This window comes from Periplaneta americana, chromosome 11, assembly GCF_040183065.1.
Source record: "Periplaneta americana isolate PAMFEO1 chromosome 11, P.americana_PAMFEO1_priV1, whole genome shotgun sequence".
Lineage (NCBI taxonomy): Eukaryota > Metazoa > Arthropoda > Insecta > Blattodea > Blattidae > Periplaneta > Periplaneta americana.
The window spans coordinates 20,439,599-20,465,803 of NC_091127.1; the positions used below are offsets into that span (position 1 = coordinate 20,439,599).

The following is a 26,205-nucleotide window of genomic DNA, read 5'->3' on the forward strand; positions in this document are numbered from 1 at the left end:
ATATGGAATAGCCCACACATACCTACACTATTGCGGGTTGCTTGGAGACTTTAGGTAACCGAACGCAGGACTCTAATAATGATAGACGATGTCAGGCGTCGAACCGCGAACCTATTACGACAATGAAATAGAAGCATATGTGCCCAACACGTACTGTCCGCAGGTCCAGAGTTCAGCGTCGAACAGTGTGAAACAAAACACAGAGGCGTCGCACCACAAAGTACAATAGAATTCATTTGTCGTGCAATAATGCATCCATCTATCCATCTACTCATCGATCACGGACATAATGGCACGCTCATTTCCGGCGCACTGTAATTCACGTCCCAGCGTTTAATGGGATACAATCTCCATCAAGGGGAGGCGCGCCTGTGTCATTTGGTGTCATCAGAGTCATAAGGACATGGTGCTTGTCGTATAATGGCGCGCATCTGCCTCGAGAGCGAGAGAGTGCGTCGCCCTCAAGTAGGTGAAAGGCGTCCCCCGCCCCTTAGTGGATGCAAAGACGCCGGGATACAAGTGAGGACCTATCTGAAAACTCAACTATTTGTCATCACCAGCATTTCCAAAACGAAAAGGATAGTACAGGATAACACTACAAGTTCTCAGCATCTTGTTCTTCCGTTCTTTTTCTCCTCTACTACAAATCTCTTTCGTCATTATCACCACCAAATCATACTTCTTTATCATCATCTTCATGTATTTCATCTTTCTTACATTTGTTTTCATCTCTTTCGCTTTCTTCATCAACCTCTTTTCATCATTACATAGTCATATTTTTTATCATTCATTTCTTCTTCTCCGTCTTGTTCATCATATACTTACTTACTGGCTTTTAAGGAACCCGGAGGTTCATTGCCGCCCTCACATAAGCCCGCCATTGGTCCCTATCCTGAGCAAGATTAATCCAGTCTCTACCATCATATCCCACCTCTCTCAAATCCATTTTAATAAAGAGTGCGGCAAAACATCCTCCCTAATTTAAAGTTTAAATAAAGGACAGATGGATCAAAACAAGGAAACTGTATTAATATGAACTGTATCTAAACAGTGGGAAATTTAGGTTGACATGCGTTGCCATATCGATATTAAATGACATGCGCAAAACAACAAGAATTGAATAGGACATTGAATACACGGAATTGACATTCAATTAGTGCAAATTGCAATCTATAACGAATTCCAACCATGCCGTGGACGGGTGAAGAACTTGCTTACGCTGTGGTATCGTTTCTGGTAAGTGGTAATTCCGTTGTCGCTGCTCAGATGTTTCCCGGATGCTTAATTTCTTCACGTGGCGACGTCCCCTGGCCAGCACGATCACCAGAACTTACACCATGCGATTTTTTTTTCTATAGGGGAATCTTAAGGCTGAGGTGTTCAAACATCGGCCGAGGACTTTGCCAGACCTAAGAAATGCAATACAGGAAGAAATTGGTCTTATTCCTCAGGAAATGCTAGTTAGAGTGATGCAGAATTTCCGAAGTCGCATTTAACAATGCATTGATAGTGAAGGACACCACTTGAGAGACACGTTATTCAAAAAATGAAAAATTCCCACTGTTAAAATACCATTCATATTAATAAAGATTTCTTATTTTGATCCATCTGTTTTTTATTTAAACTTTAAATTAGGGAGGATGTTTTGCCGCACCCTGTATTATCTTCCATCTACGTCTCGGCCTCCCTAAAGGTCTTTTTCCCTCTGGCCTCCCAACTAACACTCTATATGCATTTCTGGGTTCGCCCATACGTGCTATATGCCCAGCCCATCTCAAACGTCTGGATTTAATGTTCCTAATTATGTCAGGTGAAGAATACAATGCCTGCAGTTCTGTGTTGTGTAACTTTCTCCATTCTCCTGTAACTTCATCCCTCTTAGCCCCAAATATTTTCCTAAGAACCTTATTCTCAAAAACCCTCAATCTCTGTTCCTCTCTCAAAGTGAGAGTCCAAGTTTCACAGCCATACAGAACAACCGGTAATATAACTATTTTATAAATTCTAACTTTAAGATTTTTTGACAGCAGACTAGATGACAAAAGCTTCTCAAGCGAATAATAATAGGCATTTCCCATATTTATTCTGCGTTTAATTTCCTCCCGAGTGTCATTTATATTTGTTACTGATGCTCCAAGATATTTGAATTTTTCCACCTCTTCGAAGGATAAATCTCCAACTTTTATAATTCCATTTCGTACAATATTCTGATCACGCGACATAATCATATAGGCCCTACTTAGTCTTTTCGGGATTTACTTCCAACCCTATCTCTTTACTTGCTTCAAGTAGAATTTCCGCGATTTCCATAATCGTTTGTGGATTTTCTCCCAACATATTCACGTCATCCGCGTACACAAGAAGCTGATGTATCGATCCCGTTCAATTCCAAACCCTTTGTGTTATCCTGAACTTTCCTAATGGCATATTCTAGAGCGAAGTTAAGAAGTAAAAGTGATAGTGCATCTCCCTGCTTTAGGCCGCAATGAATTGGAAAAGCATCAGATAGAAACTGGCCTATACGGACTCTGCTGTAAGTTTCACTAAGACACTCTACTCTACTACAAATCTCTTTCGTCATTATCACCACCAAATCATACTTCTTTATCATCATCTTCATATATTTCATCTTTCTTCCATTTGTTTTCATCTCTTTCGCTTTCTTCATCAACCTCTTTCCATCATTACATAGTCATATTTTTTAGCAGTCATTTCTTCTTCTTCTTCTTTCTTCTACGTCTTGTTCATCAGACACTTACTTACTGGCTTTTAAGGAACCCGGAGATTCATTGCCGCCCTCACATAAGCCCGCCATTGGTCCCTATCCTGTACAAGATTAATCCAGTCTCTACCATCATATTCCACCTCCCTCAAATCCATTTTAATATTATCTTCCCATCTACGTCTCGGCCTCCCTGAAGGTCTTTTTCCCTCCGGCCTCCCAACTAACACTCTATATGCATTTCTGGATTCGCCCATACGTGCTACATGCCCAGCCCATCTCAAACGTCTGGATTTAATGTTCCTAATTATGTCAGGTGAAGAATACAATGCGTGCAGTTGTGTGTTGTGTAACTTTCTCCATTCTCCTGTAACTTCATCCCTCTTAGCCCCAAATATTTTCCTAAGCAACTTATTCTCAAACACCCTTAACCTATGTTCCTCTCTCAAAGTGAGAGTCCAAGTTTCACAACCATAAAGAACAACCGGTAATATAACTGTTTTATAAATTCTAACTTGCAGATTTTTTGACAGCAGACTGGATGATAGAACTTCTCAACCGAATAATAACAAAATATATAATATTCTAACATCAACATCATTTTTCTTCAATATTATCATCACCTCAGCTTTTCTCCTTTTTCTCGTCCTTCTTCTTCTTCTTCTTCTTCTTCTTACTTTAGCGGTTAGACTCAAAACCTGTCCAGTCTCATCTAGCTATCATTTTCCAAGTAATTCCTCCCGTCTATCCGATTTTCAAGCCTACATTTCTGCGCTCATCTTCACACATATATATTTTTTTTTTATTTGAGGAAAGCCTTTCTTTTTCATTGACTTCTTTTGCATTTAATCTCGATCGAATTTTCTGTTTTAATTCTGTCTCAGCTGTTGGTGTTGTTCTTTCTTTAAGTATTCATTAAGAGCAAATGCTGGGTAAATTGCGGCGCTGAACCCTGGACTCATTCCAATGGCATTATCACCTTCATATCATTTTGACGCTAGATAACCACAGATGTTGATAAAGCATCGTAAAATAAATCACTTTACGTATTACGCTCAGTTAACCACCCTCCTCCAACTATCGTTTTCGTGGTCGTTCTTTCTGTCTTTCCCTTCATGCCTATCTCTGTATTCCTCATCTTTCACTGTTGCTACCTCTCGTCACTGGAACTCTCCGCCGCCTGAAGTCAAGGGCTGCCGAACATTGAAATCTTTCAAATCCAGGTTAGAAAATTATCTTATGACGAGTTGCCAAACTAACTTACTATTATGACAAGTGTTGTATTGCATGTTTCCACGTATTCACATTTTTTTTTTATGTTCTAGTGATATTTAACTTATTTTACATTTTTGTTCGGTTAGCGCGTCTGGCCGCGAAACCAGATGGCCCGGGTTCGATTCCCGGTCGGGGTAAGTTACCTGGTTGAGGTTTTTTCCGGGGTTTTCCCTCAACCCAATATGAGCAAATGCTGGGAAACTTTCGGTGTTGGACCCCGGATTCGTTTCACCGGCATTATCACCTTCATCTCATTCAGACGCTAAATAACCTAAGCTGTTGATAAAGCGTCGTAAAGCAACCCACAAAAATAAAAAATAAAATACATTTTTGTTTTCATATTTTCCGATAATGGTATATCTATAATGTGATAAGTTGAGCTATATATAATCATAATTTTCCTTACTGTGTGTACTTAAAAATATTGTATTCATTGTATGCATTATACTACACTATTTTATTACTATTACTATTATTATTATTATTATTATTATTATTATTATTATTATTATTTATTACTATTCTTATTTTTTATCATTATTATTATTATTTTTATCAATAATTGTCTTATTTTTTATACTTTGTATGTCTCATTTATTTTGACCTGCTGTTCACATTTTATTATGCCTTTTCCTTTCTTTCTGTATGTTATATATTAGGTCTGATTTCTACTTACTTGTTGTTTACATTTTATTATTATTATCTTATTCAGTTTTGTGTGTAAAATTGTATTGTACTTTGTACATTTGCAGTGTTTTTTGTAACGCAGTTTTACTCCTGGTTGAGTGTTAGAGAAGGCCGTATGGCCTTAACTCTGCCAGATTAAATAAATTATTATTATTATTATTATTATTATTATTATTATTATTATTATTATTATACTTCAAGACATCTGGTTGTTGAATAATTTCGAGAGAAAAATTATTCCGGAGCCGGGCAGAGCGTTGGTACGTTTAACCAAATGTCCCGGGTTCGACGCCCGGCCCCGGAACAATTTTTCCCTCGAAATTATTCAAATCAACTTTAGAGGGAGTTATACTTGAAAGCTTGATTTGCATCTGGTTGTTGTTTAGTCAACTGTCCGAAGACAGATCTGAACCTCACAAGTGATACCAACAGGGCACCACTTATGAGGTAACTAAGCCAGGAGATAATGAGGCAGGGTGGCCAGTTCCTTTCCCTCTAATCTTCTGGTATAGTTATTTGTCAGTTTTTACTATAAAAAGTGTTTATTCATCTACGGAGTTTGTTTGTTTTGTCAGTAGTTGTTCTTATTCTTCATTTAGATATTATATCCAGAGCCTGGACCAGAAACATACAGTCTCAACAAGCAACCACTTTCTAACTCTAATCAGAAGATAATTTTATGCTAATAGCTAATATTGTAACAATAAGATGAAGATTATGGCCATAGGAAGAAAAATAAAGAAGATAAACTTGCGAATTCTAAACGAGGCAGTAAATCAAGTGGACAGCTTCAAATACTTGGGCGGTCTTACTAATAAACCGTCTATAGTTTTTATACGAGACTTATGCAGCGTTGAGACAGAAAACGTTACTAATAAACCATGCATAAGCGATGGATGTATAAGCAATCTGTAACTATGCAATGGGAATTGCTTTGCAATAGTTATATAATATACGAAACCCCTTGTTTAAGCGTTGTATATAGAGAAAAAATGGCCGCCCCTCTAACAGCTGTTCATATCGACAGTCATTTTATGATGATGGATGCCTTGTAACCACAGAAGAACAAACCAAAGAGCACAGAATAAGTAGAATATTATTGCTGTAGCTTGTTCTCTTTGACCAAAATATAGTGTGGTAATCGATCAGAGCCAGTTGTACCACAGTCTAAGACATACAGTCACGAAACTTCAACACTTTTTCTGCCAACATTCGCGACACTAGCGCCCAAGCGGCAGGCAAGGCACTGGCCATAGTCTCGTTCAGCCAGCATGTGCTTTAAAGGGATGCGAGATGTTATAATAACGTTTTAATCATGCGTCTGAATAAACGCAATGTGTGCAATAACGGAAATTGCAGTAACAAGTTTAAATCTCCGAATTTGTCGTTCTTCAGATTCCCTAAAGACCAAGAGAAAATCATAACTCAGGAATAACCAATAATCCACGTTGTAGGTAGCCTACGTATTGTGTTCTATAAAACATCTATTAGTTATCAGTTACCTATTTGTATGTCAGGAAGGAGAGTTTAAATAAAAACAAAGTAAATACCTGTTACAGTATATTATTTTTTTGTAGAAATCATATGTGTAAATGTGTAACCATTCCGATTTTGGATAATGTATCTACAGTTTTTAATGCAAGTAATTCCATACTTTTTGTATTCGTGTTTTTTTTATATATTTTTCAAAAGTTGAACGTTATATTGCATTCAAGTAGGGATCATGGTGTTAATTTTTCAAGAATTCATGGAGTATTGTAATCCTTTTGCAAAATATTCACTTCTTGAATAAATCCAGACTGTGTCGATAGATTTCTGATGTGTTGGTGTAGATTCATGTGGCAGACGTATTCAGTTCTCAAGAAATATAAGAGTTTTTTTAAATTTAATATAAAAAGCAATCTTTTCTGTAATAATTTGTATGACTGTTATTGGTGTTGATTTTACATTCCCAGTGATTATTTGAGCTGTTCAGAGCAGAAGTGGTGTAAGTCAAAATTAGGTAATGAGATTTAAAGTAAATATTCTGTAAAATACAGCGCAAAGTAGCAATTAATATATCCTTCGTGCTATTCACTGACTACTAATAGTTTAAATAAATTCAATATTAACTGCTACTTTGCGCTGTATTTTAAAGAATGTTTACTTTAACCCTCATTACCCATTTTGACTTACACCACTTCTGCTCTGAAAATAAAATTAGGCCTACATTTTCTGAGTTAATTGAAGTCACAATTTTTTCAACAAAATTGTGTGTTCATTTATTTGTTCTCTACGTCATATTAACAGTAAGTGCATGTAAATTACGTATTATATAGGTAGGATAAGTTAAAATTAGGCATTATGTGTGAAAACTGGAAATGTAATGTAAAATGCGGTGAACTTGCCATAAACATTTAAACCATAATATCAGCACTATTTGTCACTCAAAATAATAAAGGAAATACCGGTTCTTAAGAAATGAAAAATAATGAACTTCATAAATCAATGCTTGTCATATTAAGGTTTAAATCTTCCCCTTTTTTATTTTCAAGTTTACCTCAGCGGCCGAGTTTACCCCAATTTGCGGTATGGAAAATAGTTAATTTCTCAGGAAATAGGGAGAGGAGTTCACCACGCAATGTACCCTACAATTTTGAAGCTACTAATTTTGACTCTTCTCACAGGAAATATAGAGTTCTAATGATTCATAAATATATTCAGGAATGAATTTAATTAACCATCCACGTACGAACAATTATATTATTTCAAACCATGATACGTGAACAGTTCCATGATTCAGTTGTAAGGAGCAGAAAGAATTACGTTTATTATCAGCTTCTGAAACTTGTATATTAACTGCGTGTGAAATTCTTCTAGGATTCTAAATTAAAATTAATAAGAATCATATACACTTACTGTATAGCATAAAAATATAAAACAAATTACGCAAAACCCGTTTTCTGATGTGTTATCATATGTAGTGTGCACACTTTTAACTTGCCTGCCGCTAGAGGGCTACTGTCGCGCCAGCTGTCAAATGTTGGCATATTTTATACGTATGAGTTGCGTGACTGTAAGTATTAGACTGTGGTTGTACTATAGATTCTTAACACGGCACACTAGAGCGCTCTACCGGATGCAGTAGAGAACCTCAGACATTCTATTACCTTTCGTAATGAAGTAATGACGAAACTGTGACGTAGTTGTATAACAGTATAACTGTTACACAGCTACGTCATAGTTATACTGTTATACACGACGTATGTAGTGATTATTAGTAAGGAATTTACACACGACTTATAAACGAGCTACTCATTGTATAAGTATAAGAGAGTTAAACGTCTGTATATAGAGTTTTTATTAGTAAGACCGGGGTGTATAAGCAGTAACATGAGCTGCTAGCAAGAAGTCAAAAGACGAATAACAATGGCAAAGGAAGCTTTTAATAGAAAAAAAAAAGAGCATCTTCTGCGGATCTGTGGAAAAAGAACTAAGGAAGAGACTAGTGAAGTGCTTTGTATGGGGCAGAAACATGGACATTACGACGAAGTCAAGAGAAGTGAATAGAAGCATTTGAAATGTGGATATGGAGAAGAATGGACCGTGTGAAGCGGACAGACAATAAAAAATGAAGTTGTGTTGGAAAGACTGGGTGAAGAAAGAATGACGCTGAAACTGATCTGGAAGAGGAAATGGAGTTGGCTGGGTCACTGGTTGAGAAGAAACTGCCTACTGAAGGATGCACTGGAAGGAATGCTGAACGGGAGAAGAGTTCGGCGCAGAAGATATCAGATGATAGACGATATTTAAGGCTGGTTCACAATAAACCGGGAACGAGAACCAGAATGAAAACGAGAAGCAGAGGACGTGAATATGAAAATTTTTATTCACAATAAACCGAGAACGTAGACGACTATGCATTTCGACATGTGAAGTCGATATTACGCATTCTGATGTTATTTGTGTATAATTGACCAATGGCGTTCTCTCATGAGTACAAGGTAGCCAACATAAACACAGGTTAACCAACTTTGAAATTTCAACTGAAACATTTCATTAGGACGGTACTATAAATATGCCCATGCATCTTTATTATCACAACCTATTTTAAGTCTACCATAACGCAAAATAATTAGAGAAGAAACATTTGTAATAGAACAAAAATGAACACAACAATAGTTATTGAATTGAATCATGAATATGTAGTGTGTAATACAACCAATACAGTAATAAAATATGTTTCGCTTCCGATCGGTGTTGAAAGATGCAGCTATTGAAAGACACGTCATCATCTTTATACGAGGCGCGCCGCTTATCGCAAACGTGAGGATTTTCCTCAACACTCAATATTAGAATCTCATCAAATAAAACTTGCTCCATGATGCACAGCACAGAACAAAATAATGCATAGGTTATGTCACGGTCTTCTTGCTACAAAATATACGACAAAATAGCTTTTAGATGGCAATAGAACGAATCTAGTGGGCTGTGATCGGAAACGTGAACGCCAAAGTTGAAACTTGGCCAACTCTCCGTTCCCGATCCCGGGCTCCGGCAAGCTTTTCGTTAATTGTGAATGCTCACATTTAAACGTGTACATTTTAACAATTTTACCGTTTTCGTTTTAGTTCCGATTCTCGTTTCCGGTTTATTGTGAACCAGCCTTAAGACATATGGATCATATGAGGAGACAAAGAGGAAGATAGAAAATAGGAAAGATTTGAGAAAGCTGAGTTTGCAGAACACTGAATAAATGAATTAATGAAATATTGTAACAGCCCGTCGTCTTTCTTGACGGACAAATTATTGTTACCATATAGAAAGAATAGGTCTAATACTCCCTTAATAAAATTGTACTGTCAGTCAATGAAGATGTTAATGTACACTTGCAAAGATATCGAACGAGAATTCATAATTATGTGTTTGGTAGAAGCCAGAACGTTACTGACAGTGGGAAATAAATTGAATTATCTATTGATTGCTCAGCGAGATCGCAACTTTAATTTCCTTATCGTTGCTTCAGTCTTAAGCTGAACTGTGAACAGAGTTTAAGTTGGGTTCTGAAGATTAGGTCTAAAATCTGCAGTGCTTGGGAAAAGTGGCATACGTCAGTTTTCACATACATTTTTTATTAATTTATTGACAACTCATGGAACATCTGCTCGCTTGGGAGAAGAGACATACGTATTTCTCCCATTACAATAATTCATACAGAAGAAAATCAAATCGACATAAACTACAGTGAACACAATTTTTTCCTTTCTGTAAAATTAACAATTTTGACTTGTGCCACTTTTCCCGAGCACTACATAAATAATAATAAACAGGGGCGGCTCTACAATAAGAACTGCAGAGCTGCAGAACCGCCATTTAAATGGGCCTGAAAAAATTAAAAATGTAAAACGTGCTTTTATGTAATCTAGTTCATTGTTTCATTTATTTTTCCAATTCATTCTCCTTCGATTCGAGATTTTACTGTCTGTAGGAGTCTTGAACTGCTCGAGAATTTTAGTAGTAGTGTACTTTTCGGATCTGTGATCGCCAGTTACTGGAGTTCAACGTAGGGTAGTCGGCAGCACAAAACTGGTTTTCTTCACCGTCCCATAAGACTGCATTAGAGCTGCAACCGAAGCAGCTCTCTCCGAATATACAAAAGAACCGCCAACACCCTCATCTCTTTATGACCTGCGTTAGAACACACAGGCTTCTGGACTGCTGTAGGCTATATCATTACAGTTCCAGTGTGTTATAGTACTGTGGGTGGTGTGATTAGTCAGTGTGTCTAAGGAAATATTTTATATTAAAAATGAATGAAATGAAAACCTAATCGACCAACCCTTTCCGAAATTAAAAGAGAAATTGCATGTTAACTTAAGAAATTAGGACATCCTACACAAATTTTAATATTGAAATTCCTGGAAAAAGTCGAGGAAATCATGTAGCCTACTAGTCATTTTAATACCGAAATGTGTAATGGAAACGATTGGTTTTTTGCTGTGCTCATGAAAACGCAGAGGAGAAAATACATGGACAAACACCGAGTGAAGAATTTAGTTAATTTGACTTAAAAACTAGAAAAGCTTGTGCGGCACATCTCCAATACGTGACTAGTTGTACCAGGTGGGAGAGGTGTAGCGCAGGGATGGCTGGAGTACAATTTCGGGTGCACAGTCAACTTCGAGAAGGGGCTGTAATTACACGCGTTATCCGATTTAGATGCAATAAACAGCATGCGTTTGCTAAATACACTATTTTTCACGCAGAACTGCCAACCTTTGTAACCGCGGGCCGCTACTGATAATAAATAAAATAAAATAAAATATCGGATAGGTATGCAAGATTTGCATGCAAAGAGAAATCCTCCAGGTGAACTTATTCATGTTAAACTGTGTGTCTGAAAAGTCTGAGATAAACAAAAAAATATTCCAGAAAGCTGATAGAAATCAGAGAACGTGATGAAGTTCAGTTTAGTTAAAATACCGTTTGAAAACACGCCTTGGCTCCGCGGCCCCCCTGGGGGTCCGCGACAGGTTGGGAACAGCTGCCCTACAGGGGTTCGAAATCACGACGAGCCTTGTAGGTAGCGTATATGCACTACGCTAGTAAGACAGTAAAAATACGAATAAGCAGATATTTATTGCATTTATTTCCCATGGGAGTGGCTGGGGAATATGAAATTCATTCAACAGTCCAGGGAAGGAGGCAGTTTCCACTTACACCCGGATCTCTCGCTTCCATTCGGCTGGAAGAAACTCGAGTGCCTCGGCTCAAGCACTCGCCCCAGGTGGCCCCGGGGGATCTGGCTAATCAACACTTCGAGCCCTGCGGGGGGCTCCACTCTCAGCACAACTGTCAATCTAGTGACCCAGCGAGCGGGAGGTCTTTCCTAATTCGTATCTCACTACAGAATTCATATTTCGATACGACACTTTCATTCAAATACGCAATGATCTCTCCCTTCAAAATCATTTCCTATTCGACAAAACGTGTCTAAAATTGAGCAACCTCGTCGCTGAAAACTTAACTGGACTCTTCTAATGTAGCAGTATGAATAGTTAAAATTTTAAAAAGGAATTCACTGAGAAAGATATGGACAGTAGCGTTATAAGTAGAGCCCGGATGTTAGGCAAATTGCTTTTGTGCGAGATCGTGCGTATTTGCTTGGTTTCCGCACAAAACCAATCCGCGGGAAGTCTAAAATTCCACATTCAGTATTCCCAACGTAACACACATAACAATTTCCCTCTTCTTACCGCTTAAGTGACATATTGATTTTACTGCTTTAGGCTTTTAACATATTATTTTTAGAGACGTTCAATATAGTAATAATTATAAATTGGAAACTTACCACTGCAATTTCACCTAAATTGCACTGTTAATTATTGTTTTTAAATATTTGCAAAAATTAAGTAAACTCTACAACTCCACTAAAGTTACTGCATTCGTGATGCAAGTAACATTAAGGAAGCCGTGAAAAAATCAACAAGATTCCAGACTCATCATAGACTGGGGGGAAAAAAAAAGACAGACGTATATCACGGCCTGCTGGAGTATAGTAAACACAGAAAACATTTTAAGGCAACAATGTTGAAGATAGATATTTTTGTTTTGCAAATTTGCCGTCATTGAACAGAAACCAAGATGGAGATTTCATTGCAACTAATTAGAAATTCCTCTTTCAGGTATGTAATAAACGATCTTCGCACAAAATAATGTACGATACACGAGCGGTATGTTTTCCTTCAATTCTCGGAAATTAAAAAAAGCTCAACTACGTTTCGCTTTTTCAAACTTTTCCTCGAACATGAAAACTTCAACGTACCGCTCTTGTAACGCATATTACTATTTTTAAATTGAGTGTATGTATGAAAGACCTATTAGAGATAAACACGTTTCCACACATTTGGGGACGATAGGCCCAATTTTTATTTTGCCTTTTTTAGCTCCCCTTGCCTATTTTAAGGTTAAATCCCTTTTTTTAGTCCTTTTACGTTGTTATTGTATATTTTCTACATTTTTAATGCATTTAAAATAAACCGCACATAAATTATATAAAAAACAACAAAAGAACGGTTGTACAAATTAAAAATATTTATTCACCTCACACAAATATTTGCTGAGAATCTTATTCTCCAGCAATACATTTATGTTTACAAGAAGTCGTAAATTTTTTCTCTCCTATCGATTCCATCTTTTACGTCACTTAACAAAGATGTTCAACTGTTGTCGCTTGCACGCACAAATCACGCGTACTTTGAAGTCTCTAATCCCTTCTGACACCTCTCTTTTTGAGACAATACACAGTCCTTTTGAAATAAGTTGTTTTAAGTTTGCTCCAATCACTTCAGTAGAAGTAGAAAGATCTTTTTTCACCACGAAAAACGTTCTCTCTGACAGGCGGCTCACTATGATAGTTGACAACTAAAAAAAAAAAAAAAAAAAAAAGCAACCAAGGAAAGTGAATACCGAAAGGGATAGTTTATTAAGTATTTGTCTATTTTTTTCTGGTCTGTTTCCATGAATAATAAATGCCTATTTCACTGCCTGTTTTTACTATTTTTAGTGTCTATATGTCTGTCTATTTTAACCAAAATAAATGCCTAAACATCCGGGCTCTAGTTATAAGACAGCTAAAGAGCGTGTTACAGAGTCAGAGTATCTGGAGGGATACTAAGAGAATGATCATCCAAACTACAGATATTGAATAGCATATTAACACATAGTGCTCAATGTTGGACACTTACTATGAGGGAGAAAGAACGGTTAAGTGGAGTGGAGATGATGGGTTGTGAAGGACTATGCGGGTTTGCAGACTACAGTATGTTTGAAATGAAGTTATCTTACACGGAAATAAATACCATATACATTGCTCCTCCGATTTAGTAGAATGCGTTTGAGTCTAAAGAAAGCAAAAAATAGTACAACGTGGTCTGTTGTGACGAGAAACCAAGCCCCCGCATACTGTTAAGTCATCATGTCACAAAACGTTCACGTCTGATATTTTTGACAAAGTAGACTAAATATTATTCAACGCCTAGAAAAGGGCGTAAATATTAAGGATATTATTGTAGAGTTAAGATAATATTTATTTATTTGTTTGATTGGCTTTCTTGCTTATTTATCTATCTATGTACTGGTATCTATTTATTTATTCATCTACTTATTTATTTAGTTATTAATTTAGTCATTTAGGGTCGTATTCATAGACGAGACTTTGGAAAGTACAAAGTCACCATTTTCCTATTCACAGTCGACACTTTGAGGAAAGTAAACTTCAATCGTGACTTTACTTCGAGATCGCCGAAAATCTAGACTTTGACTTTGGTTCGTGAACAACAGGAAAATGACTGATATTTGGGAAATTGTTGAATTTGTCGAGAATATTGAAGACATCTAAGAGATTATTAAAGCTGCTCGTGTTCCTTAGCGAATTATTATCTATACTAATAATAAATCTGTAGCCGAAATTTTTCTGGTAATTTTTGTTTATATGTCTGTCTGTCTGTCTGGATGTTTGTTACCTTTTCACGCGATAATGGCTGAACCGATTTATATGAAAATTGGAATATAAATTAAGTTCGTTGTAAATTAGAATTTAGGCTATATGGCATTCAAAATATTTTATTTAAATGGGGGATTATAAGGGGGCTTGAATTAAATAAATCGAAATATCTCCCTTATTATTAATTTTCATGAAAAATATTACATAACAAAAGTTTCTTTAAAAATAATTTCCGATAAGTTTTATTCCATACAAAATTTTGATAGGACTGATATATTTAATGAGATAAATGAGTTTCAAAATTACAATAACAACGCCATCTAAGGCGATGTAATGAAATAAAAAACAAATGACTTCGTCTATAAGGGGCCTTGGACAACAATCGAAAGCTATGAAACATACGGTAGCCTACAGAGAATATTTCTTATGCACAGAAAACTTGATAGGCATTCGTTTCCTGTATTTCCTAAAATAATTTTTATGACCAAATGAGTGGTCTCTGGATCAAAATGATCGCATTTTAATTTTTTAATACAATTTAAATTAAGTAACATAATAAACAATTTATCCTTCTATCAAACACGAATGTTCCCTGGATCAAATGTCCTATTTTAATTATATAATTACTTTATATGTATTTCTAACGGGTGCAGCAGAGCACACAGGTACGGCTAGTAGGTTATAAATTAAAATCAAGGTAAAGATTTGATAAACAAACGGTATTAAATATCCTCGTCATGTTTCAACTTTCACTGATGAATAATCAGAGAGGATTGATTATCTGTTCCACCAATAAATAATACAATTTATGTCATCGCGATTTTACTCTATAGGTAAGGATTAATAGCTTAATATTAATTTTTACTATTTAATTCTATAGAGGATAGGTTATACAGTTGGAAATGCAGTCGTCATAATAATGTTTTCTGCATATTGATTTCAGATAATTTGTAAGTAATTTCTGCACACATACAGAGAATGTCTCTTTCATAGTCTGTCATTGGTGGAATCTTATCTTCCATATCTTCACAACAAAATTATTTTACAATGAAATAATTTCAGGGCTTAATGTTAAACTAACGTAACTACAATAGATGTTTTATTCACAACAAAATTCTTAACAGTCAATACTATTTCAGATAAACTGTACCACCATGTTTTGTAGTTATGAATTGTGTTATATAGAAAACTGAGTTACGATTTTTTGTGGCCAGGTAGAAGAACAAATTATTATCGATTGGTGTAAAGATCTAAAAATGTCAATTTTTGTACTTGCGTTAGTTTCACAATAAGCCCTCGAATAATATTATTATTCTTATGTAAAGCTGCAAGAACTATTAACAATTGCTTAACATGTACCGATGTTCAATTGTTTCAATTGATTTGTGACCCGAAAGATGGCTTTGATTGTTGCAATGCCTACTCTATTTCAACTATCTATTAATTTAGTTCGTTTAGAAGGCGCTGATTTTGATTGCCAACATTAGAACAAGATCGTCAAATATCGACTTACCGAAGTCAAAGCCAAAGTCAAAGTCTCAGAAATATTGTCTATGAATAGGACTTTGGATAATACGCACAGTACACCAACGTTGGCAGTCGACGTTGCTCGCTGGCCATTAATAGTCACCGAGTCGTGTCAAACAAAAGACAATCGAAATTGTGGTAGTATATTCTTAAATAATTCACTCCATTAGTCAAGTGCAAGGTTTGTGCAGTACAACGGCGGTGTTTTGAATGCACCAAAAGAAAATGCAGATGTAGTAATATCATAAAGTAGGATATCACACCGAAATAAAGGGGGGGAAAAAGTTGTGTTTTAGGGAATAATATTAAAATGAAGGAAAGTAAATTTCCGGTTAATGTTCGCCAAAGCATTAAGAACGTAATTATGATCGCGTTGTCGTTTTATTTGTGGTCTGGAGAAAATACCTCGTCTTTTACGAAGAAAACTTTTAGCGGCCATGAAATTATTCACCTCTTTCATCATATTATTATTTATGAATATTACGAAACAAAAACTATCATAAGGGCCACAACCGACATGATGATTTGGCTGTCTGCGGATGCGCGGACTTGGTTAATAAAAACCTAAACTAACCAAACCTAACCTTCGTATATGCAAGATGTGTAACAGGAGCAAGAAGGCATATTCTTGATTTGATCTGGAATGTACACACGAAAATAAATTGAAGTAAGGATCACGCTGAAACTGCATGAGAGGTTCGCGCATGCGCCACAGCAAAACTGTTCCTGTAGCGAGCCTCTCATCTAAGAAACGTAATCTACTCGCAATATTTACGCAAATACATCTCGTTGCTAACGGTGCTGCTATCTCGCAGTAATTTCAGAACGAAGAAGGTAGAAGGAAAAAAATTCTCCTAAAGACGCCGCAGATCAACGTCATGTCCTTATGTTGGCGACATTGAGTATTTAGTTAAATTTGGTCGTAACCGTAACGGCATGGTTCAAAGCTACCGTAGCAAATTCTCCAGTTTAGCGGTCATTTATTTATTATTGTATTTTATAGATATATTCTAGGAAATAAAATTAATTTGTATTAACGTTGCGTCAGATTCATTTTTTATAATTAATTAACAACTCTCTTAAATACTCATTCCCGCATGATCGATGTTTTCCTGTCCATAAAATTCCTCGACTTTCATGCCCTATCGCTTGACGATTGCAGGACTTGCTCCGCTGTTATATCTAAGTAGGTCTCATTCTTTTTTTGGGGAACTGTATGTAGGTATATTAGGCATAAAACGTTTCGTTCATTTAGCTTGTATAGTAGCTGAGATATGAAAAAAAATGAATTTCACTAAATTTTTGCAGCCCAATGATGTACTTCTCTCGTTAAAGTTTCACGTACTCATATTTGTATGTTCTCATTACACAACTAAAAAAGGAGTTTTTTCAATGAATTACGGAAAACACCTAAAATGAGCAGTACACTGTATAATTAAAAAATCACAAGACTGGAAAAGAGGTGGACCTCTCCTGTTGTAAATGTTTAAAGGCAGATGGAACTGCTAAGCACTTATAAGAAAATTTTTCTTATGTGAAAACACACGATGTAAAACCAAAACTGTAAATCACTTTTAAGTCAAGGAATATTGTGGTGTCTCGAAAATATAGATATTATAACTTTAGAGAAGAAACGTGACTTTCTTATGTAAAAAAGTCATTTTAACAGTGTTTTTTTTGTAACTGAATGTAAATTTACTATAATCACGTTGAAACACTGTTTTATCTGTTTTAGATGAAAATTTTCAGCATCATTAAAAACAAACAGAAACTGATGCAACACTGTTCCAACCCGACTAAATTTACATTAAACTAAAACAAATGTTTCAAACAAGCATGCAAACAAACTTATTATTACTATGACAAGTGAATACTTACCACTCTCACATGTAAGCCCATCATCGGTCCCTATCCTGAGCAAGATTAATCCAGTCTCTACCATCATATCTCACTTCTCCCAAATCTATTTTTATATTAGGCCTATCCTCCCATATACATCTCGGCCTCCCCAAACGTCTTTTTCCCTCTGGCCTCCCAACTAACACTCTATATGCATTTCTGACATGTGTACCTACCTACACATAAAAATACCAACCAATAATGGAAGGGAGAGATATGTGTCAGAGGAAGAACAATCATTGTTTGTATACATCTGAAATCTGATTAGTGTAATATGTTTTATTAGTCTGCAATGCATGCAATGGAGGCAGAAAGAAACTGGCCATCCTCTCCCATTATCTCCTGACTTAGTTGCCTCATGAGTGATGTCTTATTGGTGTCATGTTTAACTGATTGTTAAATGAGTTAACGGCCTGAAATCCTACATTTAAAGTTAACAAACGGTTAAGAATCTGTTAAGCCAAACTGGTGTTGAACAAATGGAAAAACTGTATTTAACAAACTGTTGAAGGTTTAACAGTCGTTAAGTGTTCTAACCTGTCTTCGGACAATTGTCTAAACAACAATGGAAGGAAAGGCTGGTAAACTTTTCTTCAGAACACAATCACTATGAAAGTCAAATATCTTGCATGTTAAGCATTTGTTATGTGAAAGTGAAGCAATAGGAATATCTTATGCAAAGTTTTACCGTTAGATGACAGGAGGATTCCATGCGGCACAGGGCTACATTATATCATATGCTACAGTTCATTACGTTATCCCGCTTGTCGGTTTTCTGTGCGTGTCAAAATTATATTTATATTATTTTGTATAACCTAGTATATAATTCAGTATTTTCTTACCTCATAATCTAATTTAATTTACAATAAATAATAGCGTAAACTTCTATAATACTAAGCGATTCCCCTTAAGAGATGGCTGGGGAAATCTTCAGTATCCAGAATATAGATATGAGTAAATTGAATGTTCATGAACCTAAATTAGAACTTTAAGAACGAGGTGCACGAATAAAAAAAAGAAGGATCTTTGTCGAAGGTGGATATTGCCTCTTTAACCATAAGTATTGTAACTAGGTATTGTACGCAATAAACAGGATATGCAACCACCAATGTCTCTTTTTATAGGGGAAGGACTATCAGGCTTCAATTCTCTTACTTTTTTCTCTAGTTGCAGAAAGATCAAATGCAATTTTTAATAGGATGCTACAATACATATTTAAATTACAAATATTTACACTACACTTAAAAGGTTCTCCAGCTATATTCTTCAGTTAAATTTTAAAGACTAGTAGACTACATATTTATTTAAACCTATAAGGTAAAGTAGTAACTTAATTTATGAGCTAATTTAATTAAATCAATTATAATTAATTTAAGATTTGAGATAGCTAGTGAAATGATGAAAATTAATTTAATATAAGCTTACTAGGACTATGTTACAGGGAGAAAAAAATATATATATAAATCTAAAATATATTTCTATAATGAGAAAATTAATGTAATTGCCATTAGAGGTTTTGTAAATCTATTTAGAGAAGTTAATGATAATAATAGGAATGGACAGATGTTAGTTTCATTATAAGTAACAAATATTAATCAGCAATTAATCTGTTAAGTAAGAATTTATGTAATTCTGACCTAAATTAAGTTATTGTCCAACAACCCCTTACATCACTCGGAAGCGAGTTCCAATTTCTAGCAACTGAAACTGTATAGGATGAAGAATATAAAGATGTCTTATGGTAGGGTATAATGAGTAAATTGTTATGATGAGATCTTGTATTTAACTGATGATATGCAGATAAATTTTGAAAACGAGAAGCTAAATAGATTGGGGTAGCTGTGCACAGAATTTTAAATAAGAGAACAAGAGAATGCAGGGCTCGTCGATCGCTTAGTCTTAGCCAAGACAGAGTTTGGAAAGACGGGGAAACATGATCATGCTTAGGAATATTACAAATATAATAGACGCACGCATTATGCACACGTTGTAGCCTGCTGCTCAAATTTGCATTTAGGTTACTTAATATAACATCGCATCACGAGTGTTTGCACAAGGATTAATTTTAATTTATTGGGAAGAAAGTGCTTCAGTCGCTTTAATGAGTGAATAATAGAAAATATTTTTTTGGAAATGTGATTCACTTGTTCATTCCATTCCAGGTGACAATCCATATAAATACCAAGGTTCTTCACAGTCGAGCTGTATGGAATAGTAGTATTATTTACAATTATCGGTGGCAAATTTTGTTTGTCACACTTTGATCTTTGATGTTCTATTAAGATTGCTTGCGATTTACTTGCATTTAAATTAAGTCCGTGAGTTTTCGACCATATGGATATTGAATTCAAGTCATCATTAACTTTAGTTATAGCGTCATATGGAATTAATTAATAAAACGAAACTAAGAACAAGAAGAGATGCAATACACTAACAAAGAGAAAAACTGAAATAGCAAGTGGGATATCACATCATTACGTTAAATTGTTTTTCATCATCATCATCCTGACAAGTGTTAGGTCGAGTAGCCTGTTACAGTCTTGTTTTCTGTCCATCTCTTTTGAGGTCTGTCAATGAATCTTTTCCCCCTCGGTCGATAATTTAAAATTTCTTTTGGAAATCTGTTGTTGCTCATTCTGTTGATGTGAATTGTTTTTAATTCAAATAATTCTGCAAATGACCATTCAAGAGTCGATAGCACTACAATACTTCTGCAGAGACCTAACACACAGTGATGATGACTATTGTGATTATTAGAATTAGATTTGCCAGAAAGATGTTTGAAAGAAGTTCAGTGGACAAAAAAAGAAGTCAGTGATTTTTTATGTTTTTATCTCTAATAGTTACATTTATTATTTTATTACCTGACACTTATTAAGCTACCACTTCAGTTATTGTCACACATGTATAACTGATTAATTTTTAAATCTTTTTTTTTATTTTAGTAGGTTATTTTACCATGCTTTATCAACTTCTTAGGTTATTTAGCATCTGAATGAGATGAAGGTGATAAATGCCGGTGAAATGAGTCCGGGGTCCAGCACCGATAGTTACCCAGCATTTGCTCGTATTGGGTTGAGGGAAAACCCCGGAAAAACCTCAATCAGGTAACTTGCTCCGACCAGGAATCGAACCTGGGTCACCTGGTTTCGCAGCCAGACATGCTAACCATTACTCCACAGGTGTGGACTTTTTTAAATCATGGGATTTTGGAATAAATAATCTAATAAAACTCTCATTTTCTCTTTTCCTCCATTTGATGACTTACACTGGTTGGCTTCTGAGCCATCCATATATTGATCGCTTTTGACTTCATTACCATTTCGTGTTTTTGATTTCAAATAAATAGGTTTTTCTTTTTTACTAAATTGTTATATTTTATATGCATTTTTCCCAGATGAAATGGCTTATGGTTGAACAAAATTCGTCCATTAGTTTATGAAAACTTGCTTAGACAGAGAGAAAGACGACAGATAAATAGACGACATGCTGAAAACGACTTTTTCAGGATCAGGGATATACTTCTGCAAAAATTTCAAAATCGATTTTTTTGGAGCACTACAACATTTTCTCATATAAAAATTACTTAATTACAAATGGCTTTTAAGGAACCCGCAGGTTCATTGCCACCCACACAAAAGCCTACCATCGGTCCCTAGCCTGTGCAAGATTAATCCAGTCTCTATCATCATATCCCACCTCCCTCAAATTCATTTTAATATTAACCTCCCATCTACGTCTCAGCCTCCCCAAAGGTCTTTTTCCCTCCGGTCTCCCAACTAACACTCTTTATGCATTTCTGGATTCGCCCATATGTGCTACATGCCCTGCCCATCTCAAACGTCTGGATTTTATGTTCCTAATTATGTCAGGTGAAGAATACAATGCGTGCAGTTCTATGTTGTGTATCTTTCTCCATTCTCCTGTAACTTCATCCCTCTTAACCCCAAATATTTACCTAAGCACCTTATTCTCAAAGACCCTTAATCTCTGTTCCTCTCTAAAAGTGAGAGTCCAAGTTTCACAACCATACAGAGTAACCGGTAATATAACTGTGTTATAAATTCTAACTTTCAGATTTGTTGACAGCAGACTAGATGACAAAAGCTTCTCAACCGAATAATAACAAGCATTTCCCATATTTATTCTGAGTTTAATTTCCTCCTGAGTGTCACCCATTCCGAGGCTTATTGTATGGATTTGTAACAAGCTGTTTTTTTACAGTGATGGGTTGTTAGCCGTTCGCCCAACCCCCAAGCTGGAGGACAATCCCTTATCGGCTGTCCAATATATTCGCAGCTACCCTTCATATCTGGAGGCCGTCTTCTCTATCCACAACCTGAGGACGCGTCATGCTGTGATGATAGGGACCCACAATACATGGCATATAAAAATTAACGAAGATAAAACAATTCAAATTATTTCTACTATTCAAGAACTCTATATAAAAATAAAACATACACCTACCTTGCGTAAGTACTCCATGACTTCAGACTTGACCTTCTGTATTCTCACATTATGCACAGAGTCGGTGAAGGCAATGGCAAACACACGGCGTTGGAAGTGAGATAGATACCGACCAGCCTAAACAGAAAATAAGACGCACATGTCAACTGTAGGCCTGTATCATTTGCCTCATATTTGCCAAGTATCTATTAAATAATCGTTTTATGGAAATCTACATTAAATGAACTGTATGAAGCTACAGTCCAGTGGCGGTTCCTCGGGGGAGGGAATGGAGGAACGTCCTCCTCACATTTTTCTTCTTTTGAACGTAAATACCAAATGAAATATATGCCTTGAAATTCGAGGAAGATTCGATAATTTTTAAGTTCACAGCTATAAGAAAACCTCGGTTCATCGAGTTTTAAACGACATGCACTTATGTGCTACTAGAAAACTGTGAGAAGGATGCGAGATTGTTTGTGTGGAGGAAAGTCAATCCATTCCTCCTTTACTGCAGTTAACACACATAGACAACAGCGCGCTAGCGGCCAGAGAAAGAAGCAGAGTTTTAAAGCAAGTAAATGAACGGATAGGGAGGAGATCCTCCTCTGAATCAGCACACGGGCGGGAAATAGGAACCGACTGGTCTTGCAGCAAGCTCGCTACCGCTGCCATCTAACGATGCTGCATTCAACCAGACTATAACACATCTTGGTAGAGACACAATAAAAACAGTTTTAACGCAAAGCTATGAAAGATACCATATAAACTTTTTCAAAATTATATGTCAAAATATATTATTCATTGCACTTTATATAAGCTACTATTCATGATTTGAAACTTTCGAGGATAACTGAGAGTTGAAGTTGGATTTATATAAAACAAAGAGGAAGTAATTCTACATTAGTACAGCAGATCTTTTTGGCCTCTGAAATTCACTTCCATTCATTGTCTACTAGACAGAACAACAGCCAAGTTGTCAGTTTTGTACAAATATATTTGAAATTGAAAGTACTGCAAACTACATTATTTTTAACATAAAAAAATTAATCGGCCACCGGCAGCTTTGAACAATAAAGGTAGTATGACTTTACAAGAACTGACATTCTTCAAAAGCATGTGATACTGAACTTGTAAAATGTACATGCGGCAACACAGACCACGTGGGTGGGTGCAGTGTTCTCGCTTTCCTAAAAGATTATCTCTCATTCCCTTTTCCATAAAACGGTTCTGGTTACGTGTTAGTAGCTAGTCTCTTCCAACGCGTGTGATGCTGTAGTGTGCGTGAAAAATGCTGCGAGGTTGTGAATTTCCTTGTAATTGTTAACTTGTGCAATTATTCAACAATGAATAGGAGTGAAAACATATTATATTTTGGACAATTTAGGAAACTTAGTTTACAAAAACAGATTATTGCTATACAAAAGGGAGGAAGGCCAACCCTAACACTACCTGGTCTTACATGTTATGCATGTAGGCTAATTTGTAGCATGTTTCTCTCAAGAAGGTGGCATTTTGCACTGTTAACTTCTTTCCTCCTCTTAAGAAATATGCAGGAGCCGCCACTGCTACAGTCACAATAACGTATCTTTACTGTTAGGGTAATTGGCACTTACAAAGTTGACTTACTCTGTTTCTCATTGCAGCTCTTAAATTACTAACAATACATTAATTTTTGTCCTATCGACTACTAGGTTACTTAAAGTCAATGGAATGGTGATAATGAGATATTTGGTGAAATGAGACCGAAGATTTTGCTGATATTTGATTTACAGAGGTTGTAGTTGTTTCTATTGTTTTCAAATATGATCAATCAAGACCTTCATAGGACTCTGTTAGTCTGACAAGAGGTGAGGGAATTTGTGAGATGATGCTAATTACGTAAAGACAAGCTAATGAGTAAGAATGATGAAGGCAGAGAAAGTATACAGATTGTAATACAATTATGAACATACTACCTTTTTAAAGTAGGTACTATGAACATGGCCATACATGACCAGGAATTACAAGTTGGGTTCTTGCTTGATCACAAACTCAATTAAGAGTCTCCTTTGTATTACTGTATTTACACAATTATAATACGCATTTTTTTTTTTTACAAAATGTCGTCCTGAAAACAGGGGTGCATATTATATTCGCGTGCAAACATTTAGACTTGAACAAATTTAAATTATATTTATATCTGGTGGGAATGAAAATGGCAAGTTGTAGCCGATTTAAGTGAACACCATATTTTAATGTTTTGGTGGCTACTTCATTCACACACAACCCCCAGAATGTCTGGAAGACCACACCTGCTGTTGGTCGACGGGTCCATTGGACCTAGCTGGGAGATCTTGTTGATCACCAGTTTTCCCTCCTAAAGCCACTGGAGGACGATTTTAGTGCCATAGCAGGTCAGCACTAGGAACAGAAAAGTAGGAAGAGGAGGAAGGAAAGGGAAATGAACCCCTAGGCCTCGAATGCTCTAATGCCGTCGGGGTCGAAGAAAGTAAGAGTTCAGTCAGAGGACTGGATAGGAAAGGGTAAAGAGGGAATTAGGTATTGAATAGAGGAAAATTATACCAAATTCGGTCATTAACTCATCAAGCTGGCCAATGCTAATTGATGAGTAGCCCCTCCCTTTAGTTCAGTTTGTAAAATTATATGATGAAAGAGTAATGGAACGGAGAAAAATTCTCTCCGGCGCCGGGATTTGAACCCGAGTTTTCAGCTCTACGTGCTGATGCTTTATCCACTAAGCCACACCGGATACCCACCCCGGCGTCGCACAGAATCGTCTCAGTTTAAGTTCCATCTCTTGGGCTCCCTCTAGTGGCCGCTCTCTGCACTATGTCATAGATGTCTATGAACGTAGGACCGAAGTCCATACATGTGCTGAGGTGCACTCGTTATGAGTGACTAGTTGGCCAGGATCCGACGGAATAAGCGCTGTCTTAAATCACGAAGTGATTTATGCATATCGTATATATTATTTTAATGTACCGAAGTACATATGCTATTTCCATGCAGATATTCTGCGTCATCATACGATGAAAGAGTAATGGAACGGAGAAAAATTCTCTCCGGCGCCAGGATTTGAACCCGGGTTTTCAGCTCTACGTGCTGATGCTTTATCCACTAAGCCACACCGGATACCCACCCCGGCGTCGGACAGAATCGTCTCAGTTTAAGTTCCAACTCTTGGGCTCCCTCTAGTGGCTGCCCTCTGCACTACGTCATAGATGTCTATGAACGTAGGACTGAAGTCCACACATGTGCTGAGGTGCACTCGTTATGAGTGACTAGTTGGCCGGGATCCGACGGAATAAGAGCCGGAGTGGGTATCCGGTGTGGCTTAGTGGATAAAGCATCAGCACGAAGAGCTGAAAACCCGGGTTCAAATCCCGGCGCCGGAGAGAATTTTTCTCCGTTCCATTACTCTTTCATCGTATGATGGCGCAGAATATCTGCATGGAAATATCAAATGTACTTCGGTACATTAAAATAATATATTTGTAAAATTATGCTTACTAACAGCTGCACCACGGGAAGGTAGGGATGGGACATTGGGTATTTGTCCAGGTTGGTTCCTTAAAGCCTTCAATGGAAAGGATTAATGGCTCTCCCCCTCCCTGTATTCGACAAATACCGTTTTGCAACTCAAATCAAGAAATGGATTCAGAACATCTCAAAATCTGTGCGTCAGTGGCTAACCATGACAATATCTTTGAAAAATATTGGAGTGCAAGAGGTCAAATGACTTTATTGTCAAATCCTGGCATTAGAAAACAACAACAACATATCTGGTGGGAAACCATTGATGGAAATAGTTATTGCGGGTTCGTGTTTTCTCGTCTTTTATGCAGTTTCATTCGTAATTTCATGTCCATTTTTGACAACAATATTATTAATAAAAAAAAAGGTAAAGGTATCCCCGTAACATGCCATGAAGGCACTTGGGGGGCATGGAGGTAGAGCCCCATGCTTTCCATGACCTCGGCACTAGAATGAGGTGGTGTGGTCGGCACCACGCTCTGACCGCCTTTTACCCCCGGGAAAGACCCAGTACTCAATTTTATAGGAGGCTGAGTGAACCTCGGGGCCGTTCTGAAAGTTTGGCAACGAGAAAAAATCCTGTCACCACCTGGGATCGAACCCCGGACCTTCCAGTCGGTAGCCAGCT

At 36.6% G+C, this 26,205-nt stretch overlaps 1 protein-coding gene and 1 non-coding gene across 4 annotated transcripts in view; one reads left to right on the top strand and one right to left on the bottom strand.

Annotated features, from left to right (window-relative positions):
• The window catches only part of LOC138708864 (FAM172 family protein homolog CG10038), a 108,653-nt gene that overhangs the window by 42,423 nt on the left and 40,025 nt on the right, over positions 1–26,205 (bottom strand). For all 3 annotated transcript variants that reach the window (XM_069839124.1, XM_069839125.1, XM_069839123.1), the window contains exon 7: positions 22,058–22,178. In XM_069839124.1, coding sequence (XP_069695225.1) covers positions 22,058–22,178 — 121 coding nt within the window. The remainder of the gene's footprint in view (positions 1–22,057; positions 22,179–26,205) is intronic.
• Positions 25,367–25,438, top strand: TRNAF-GAA (transfer RNA phenylalanine (anticodon GAA)). Its single transcript has one exon. It is a non-coding gene; the product is annotated as a tRNA-Phe (tRNA).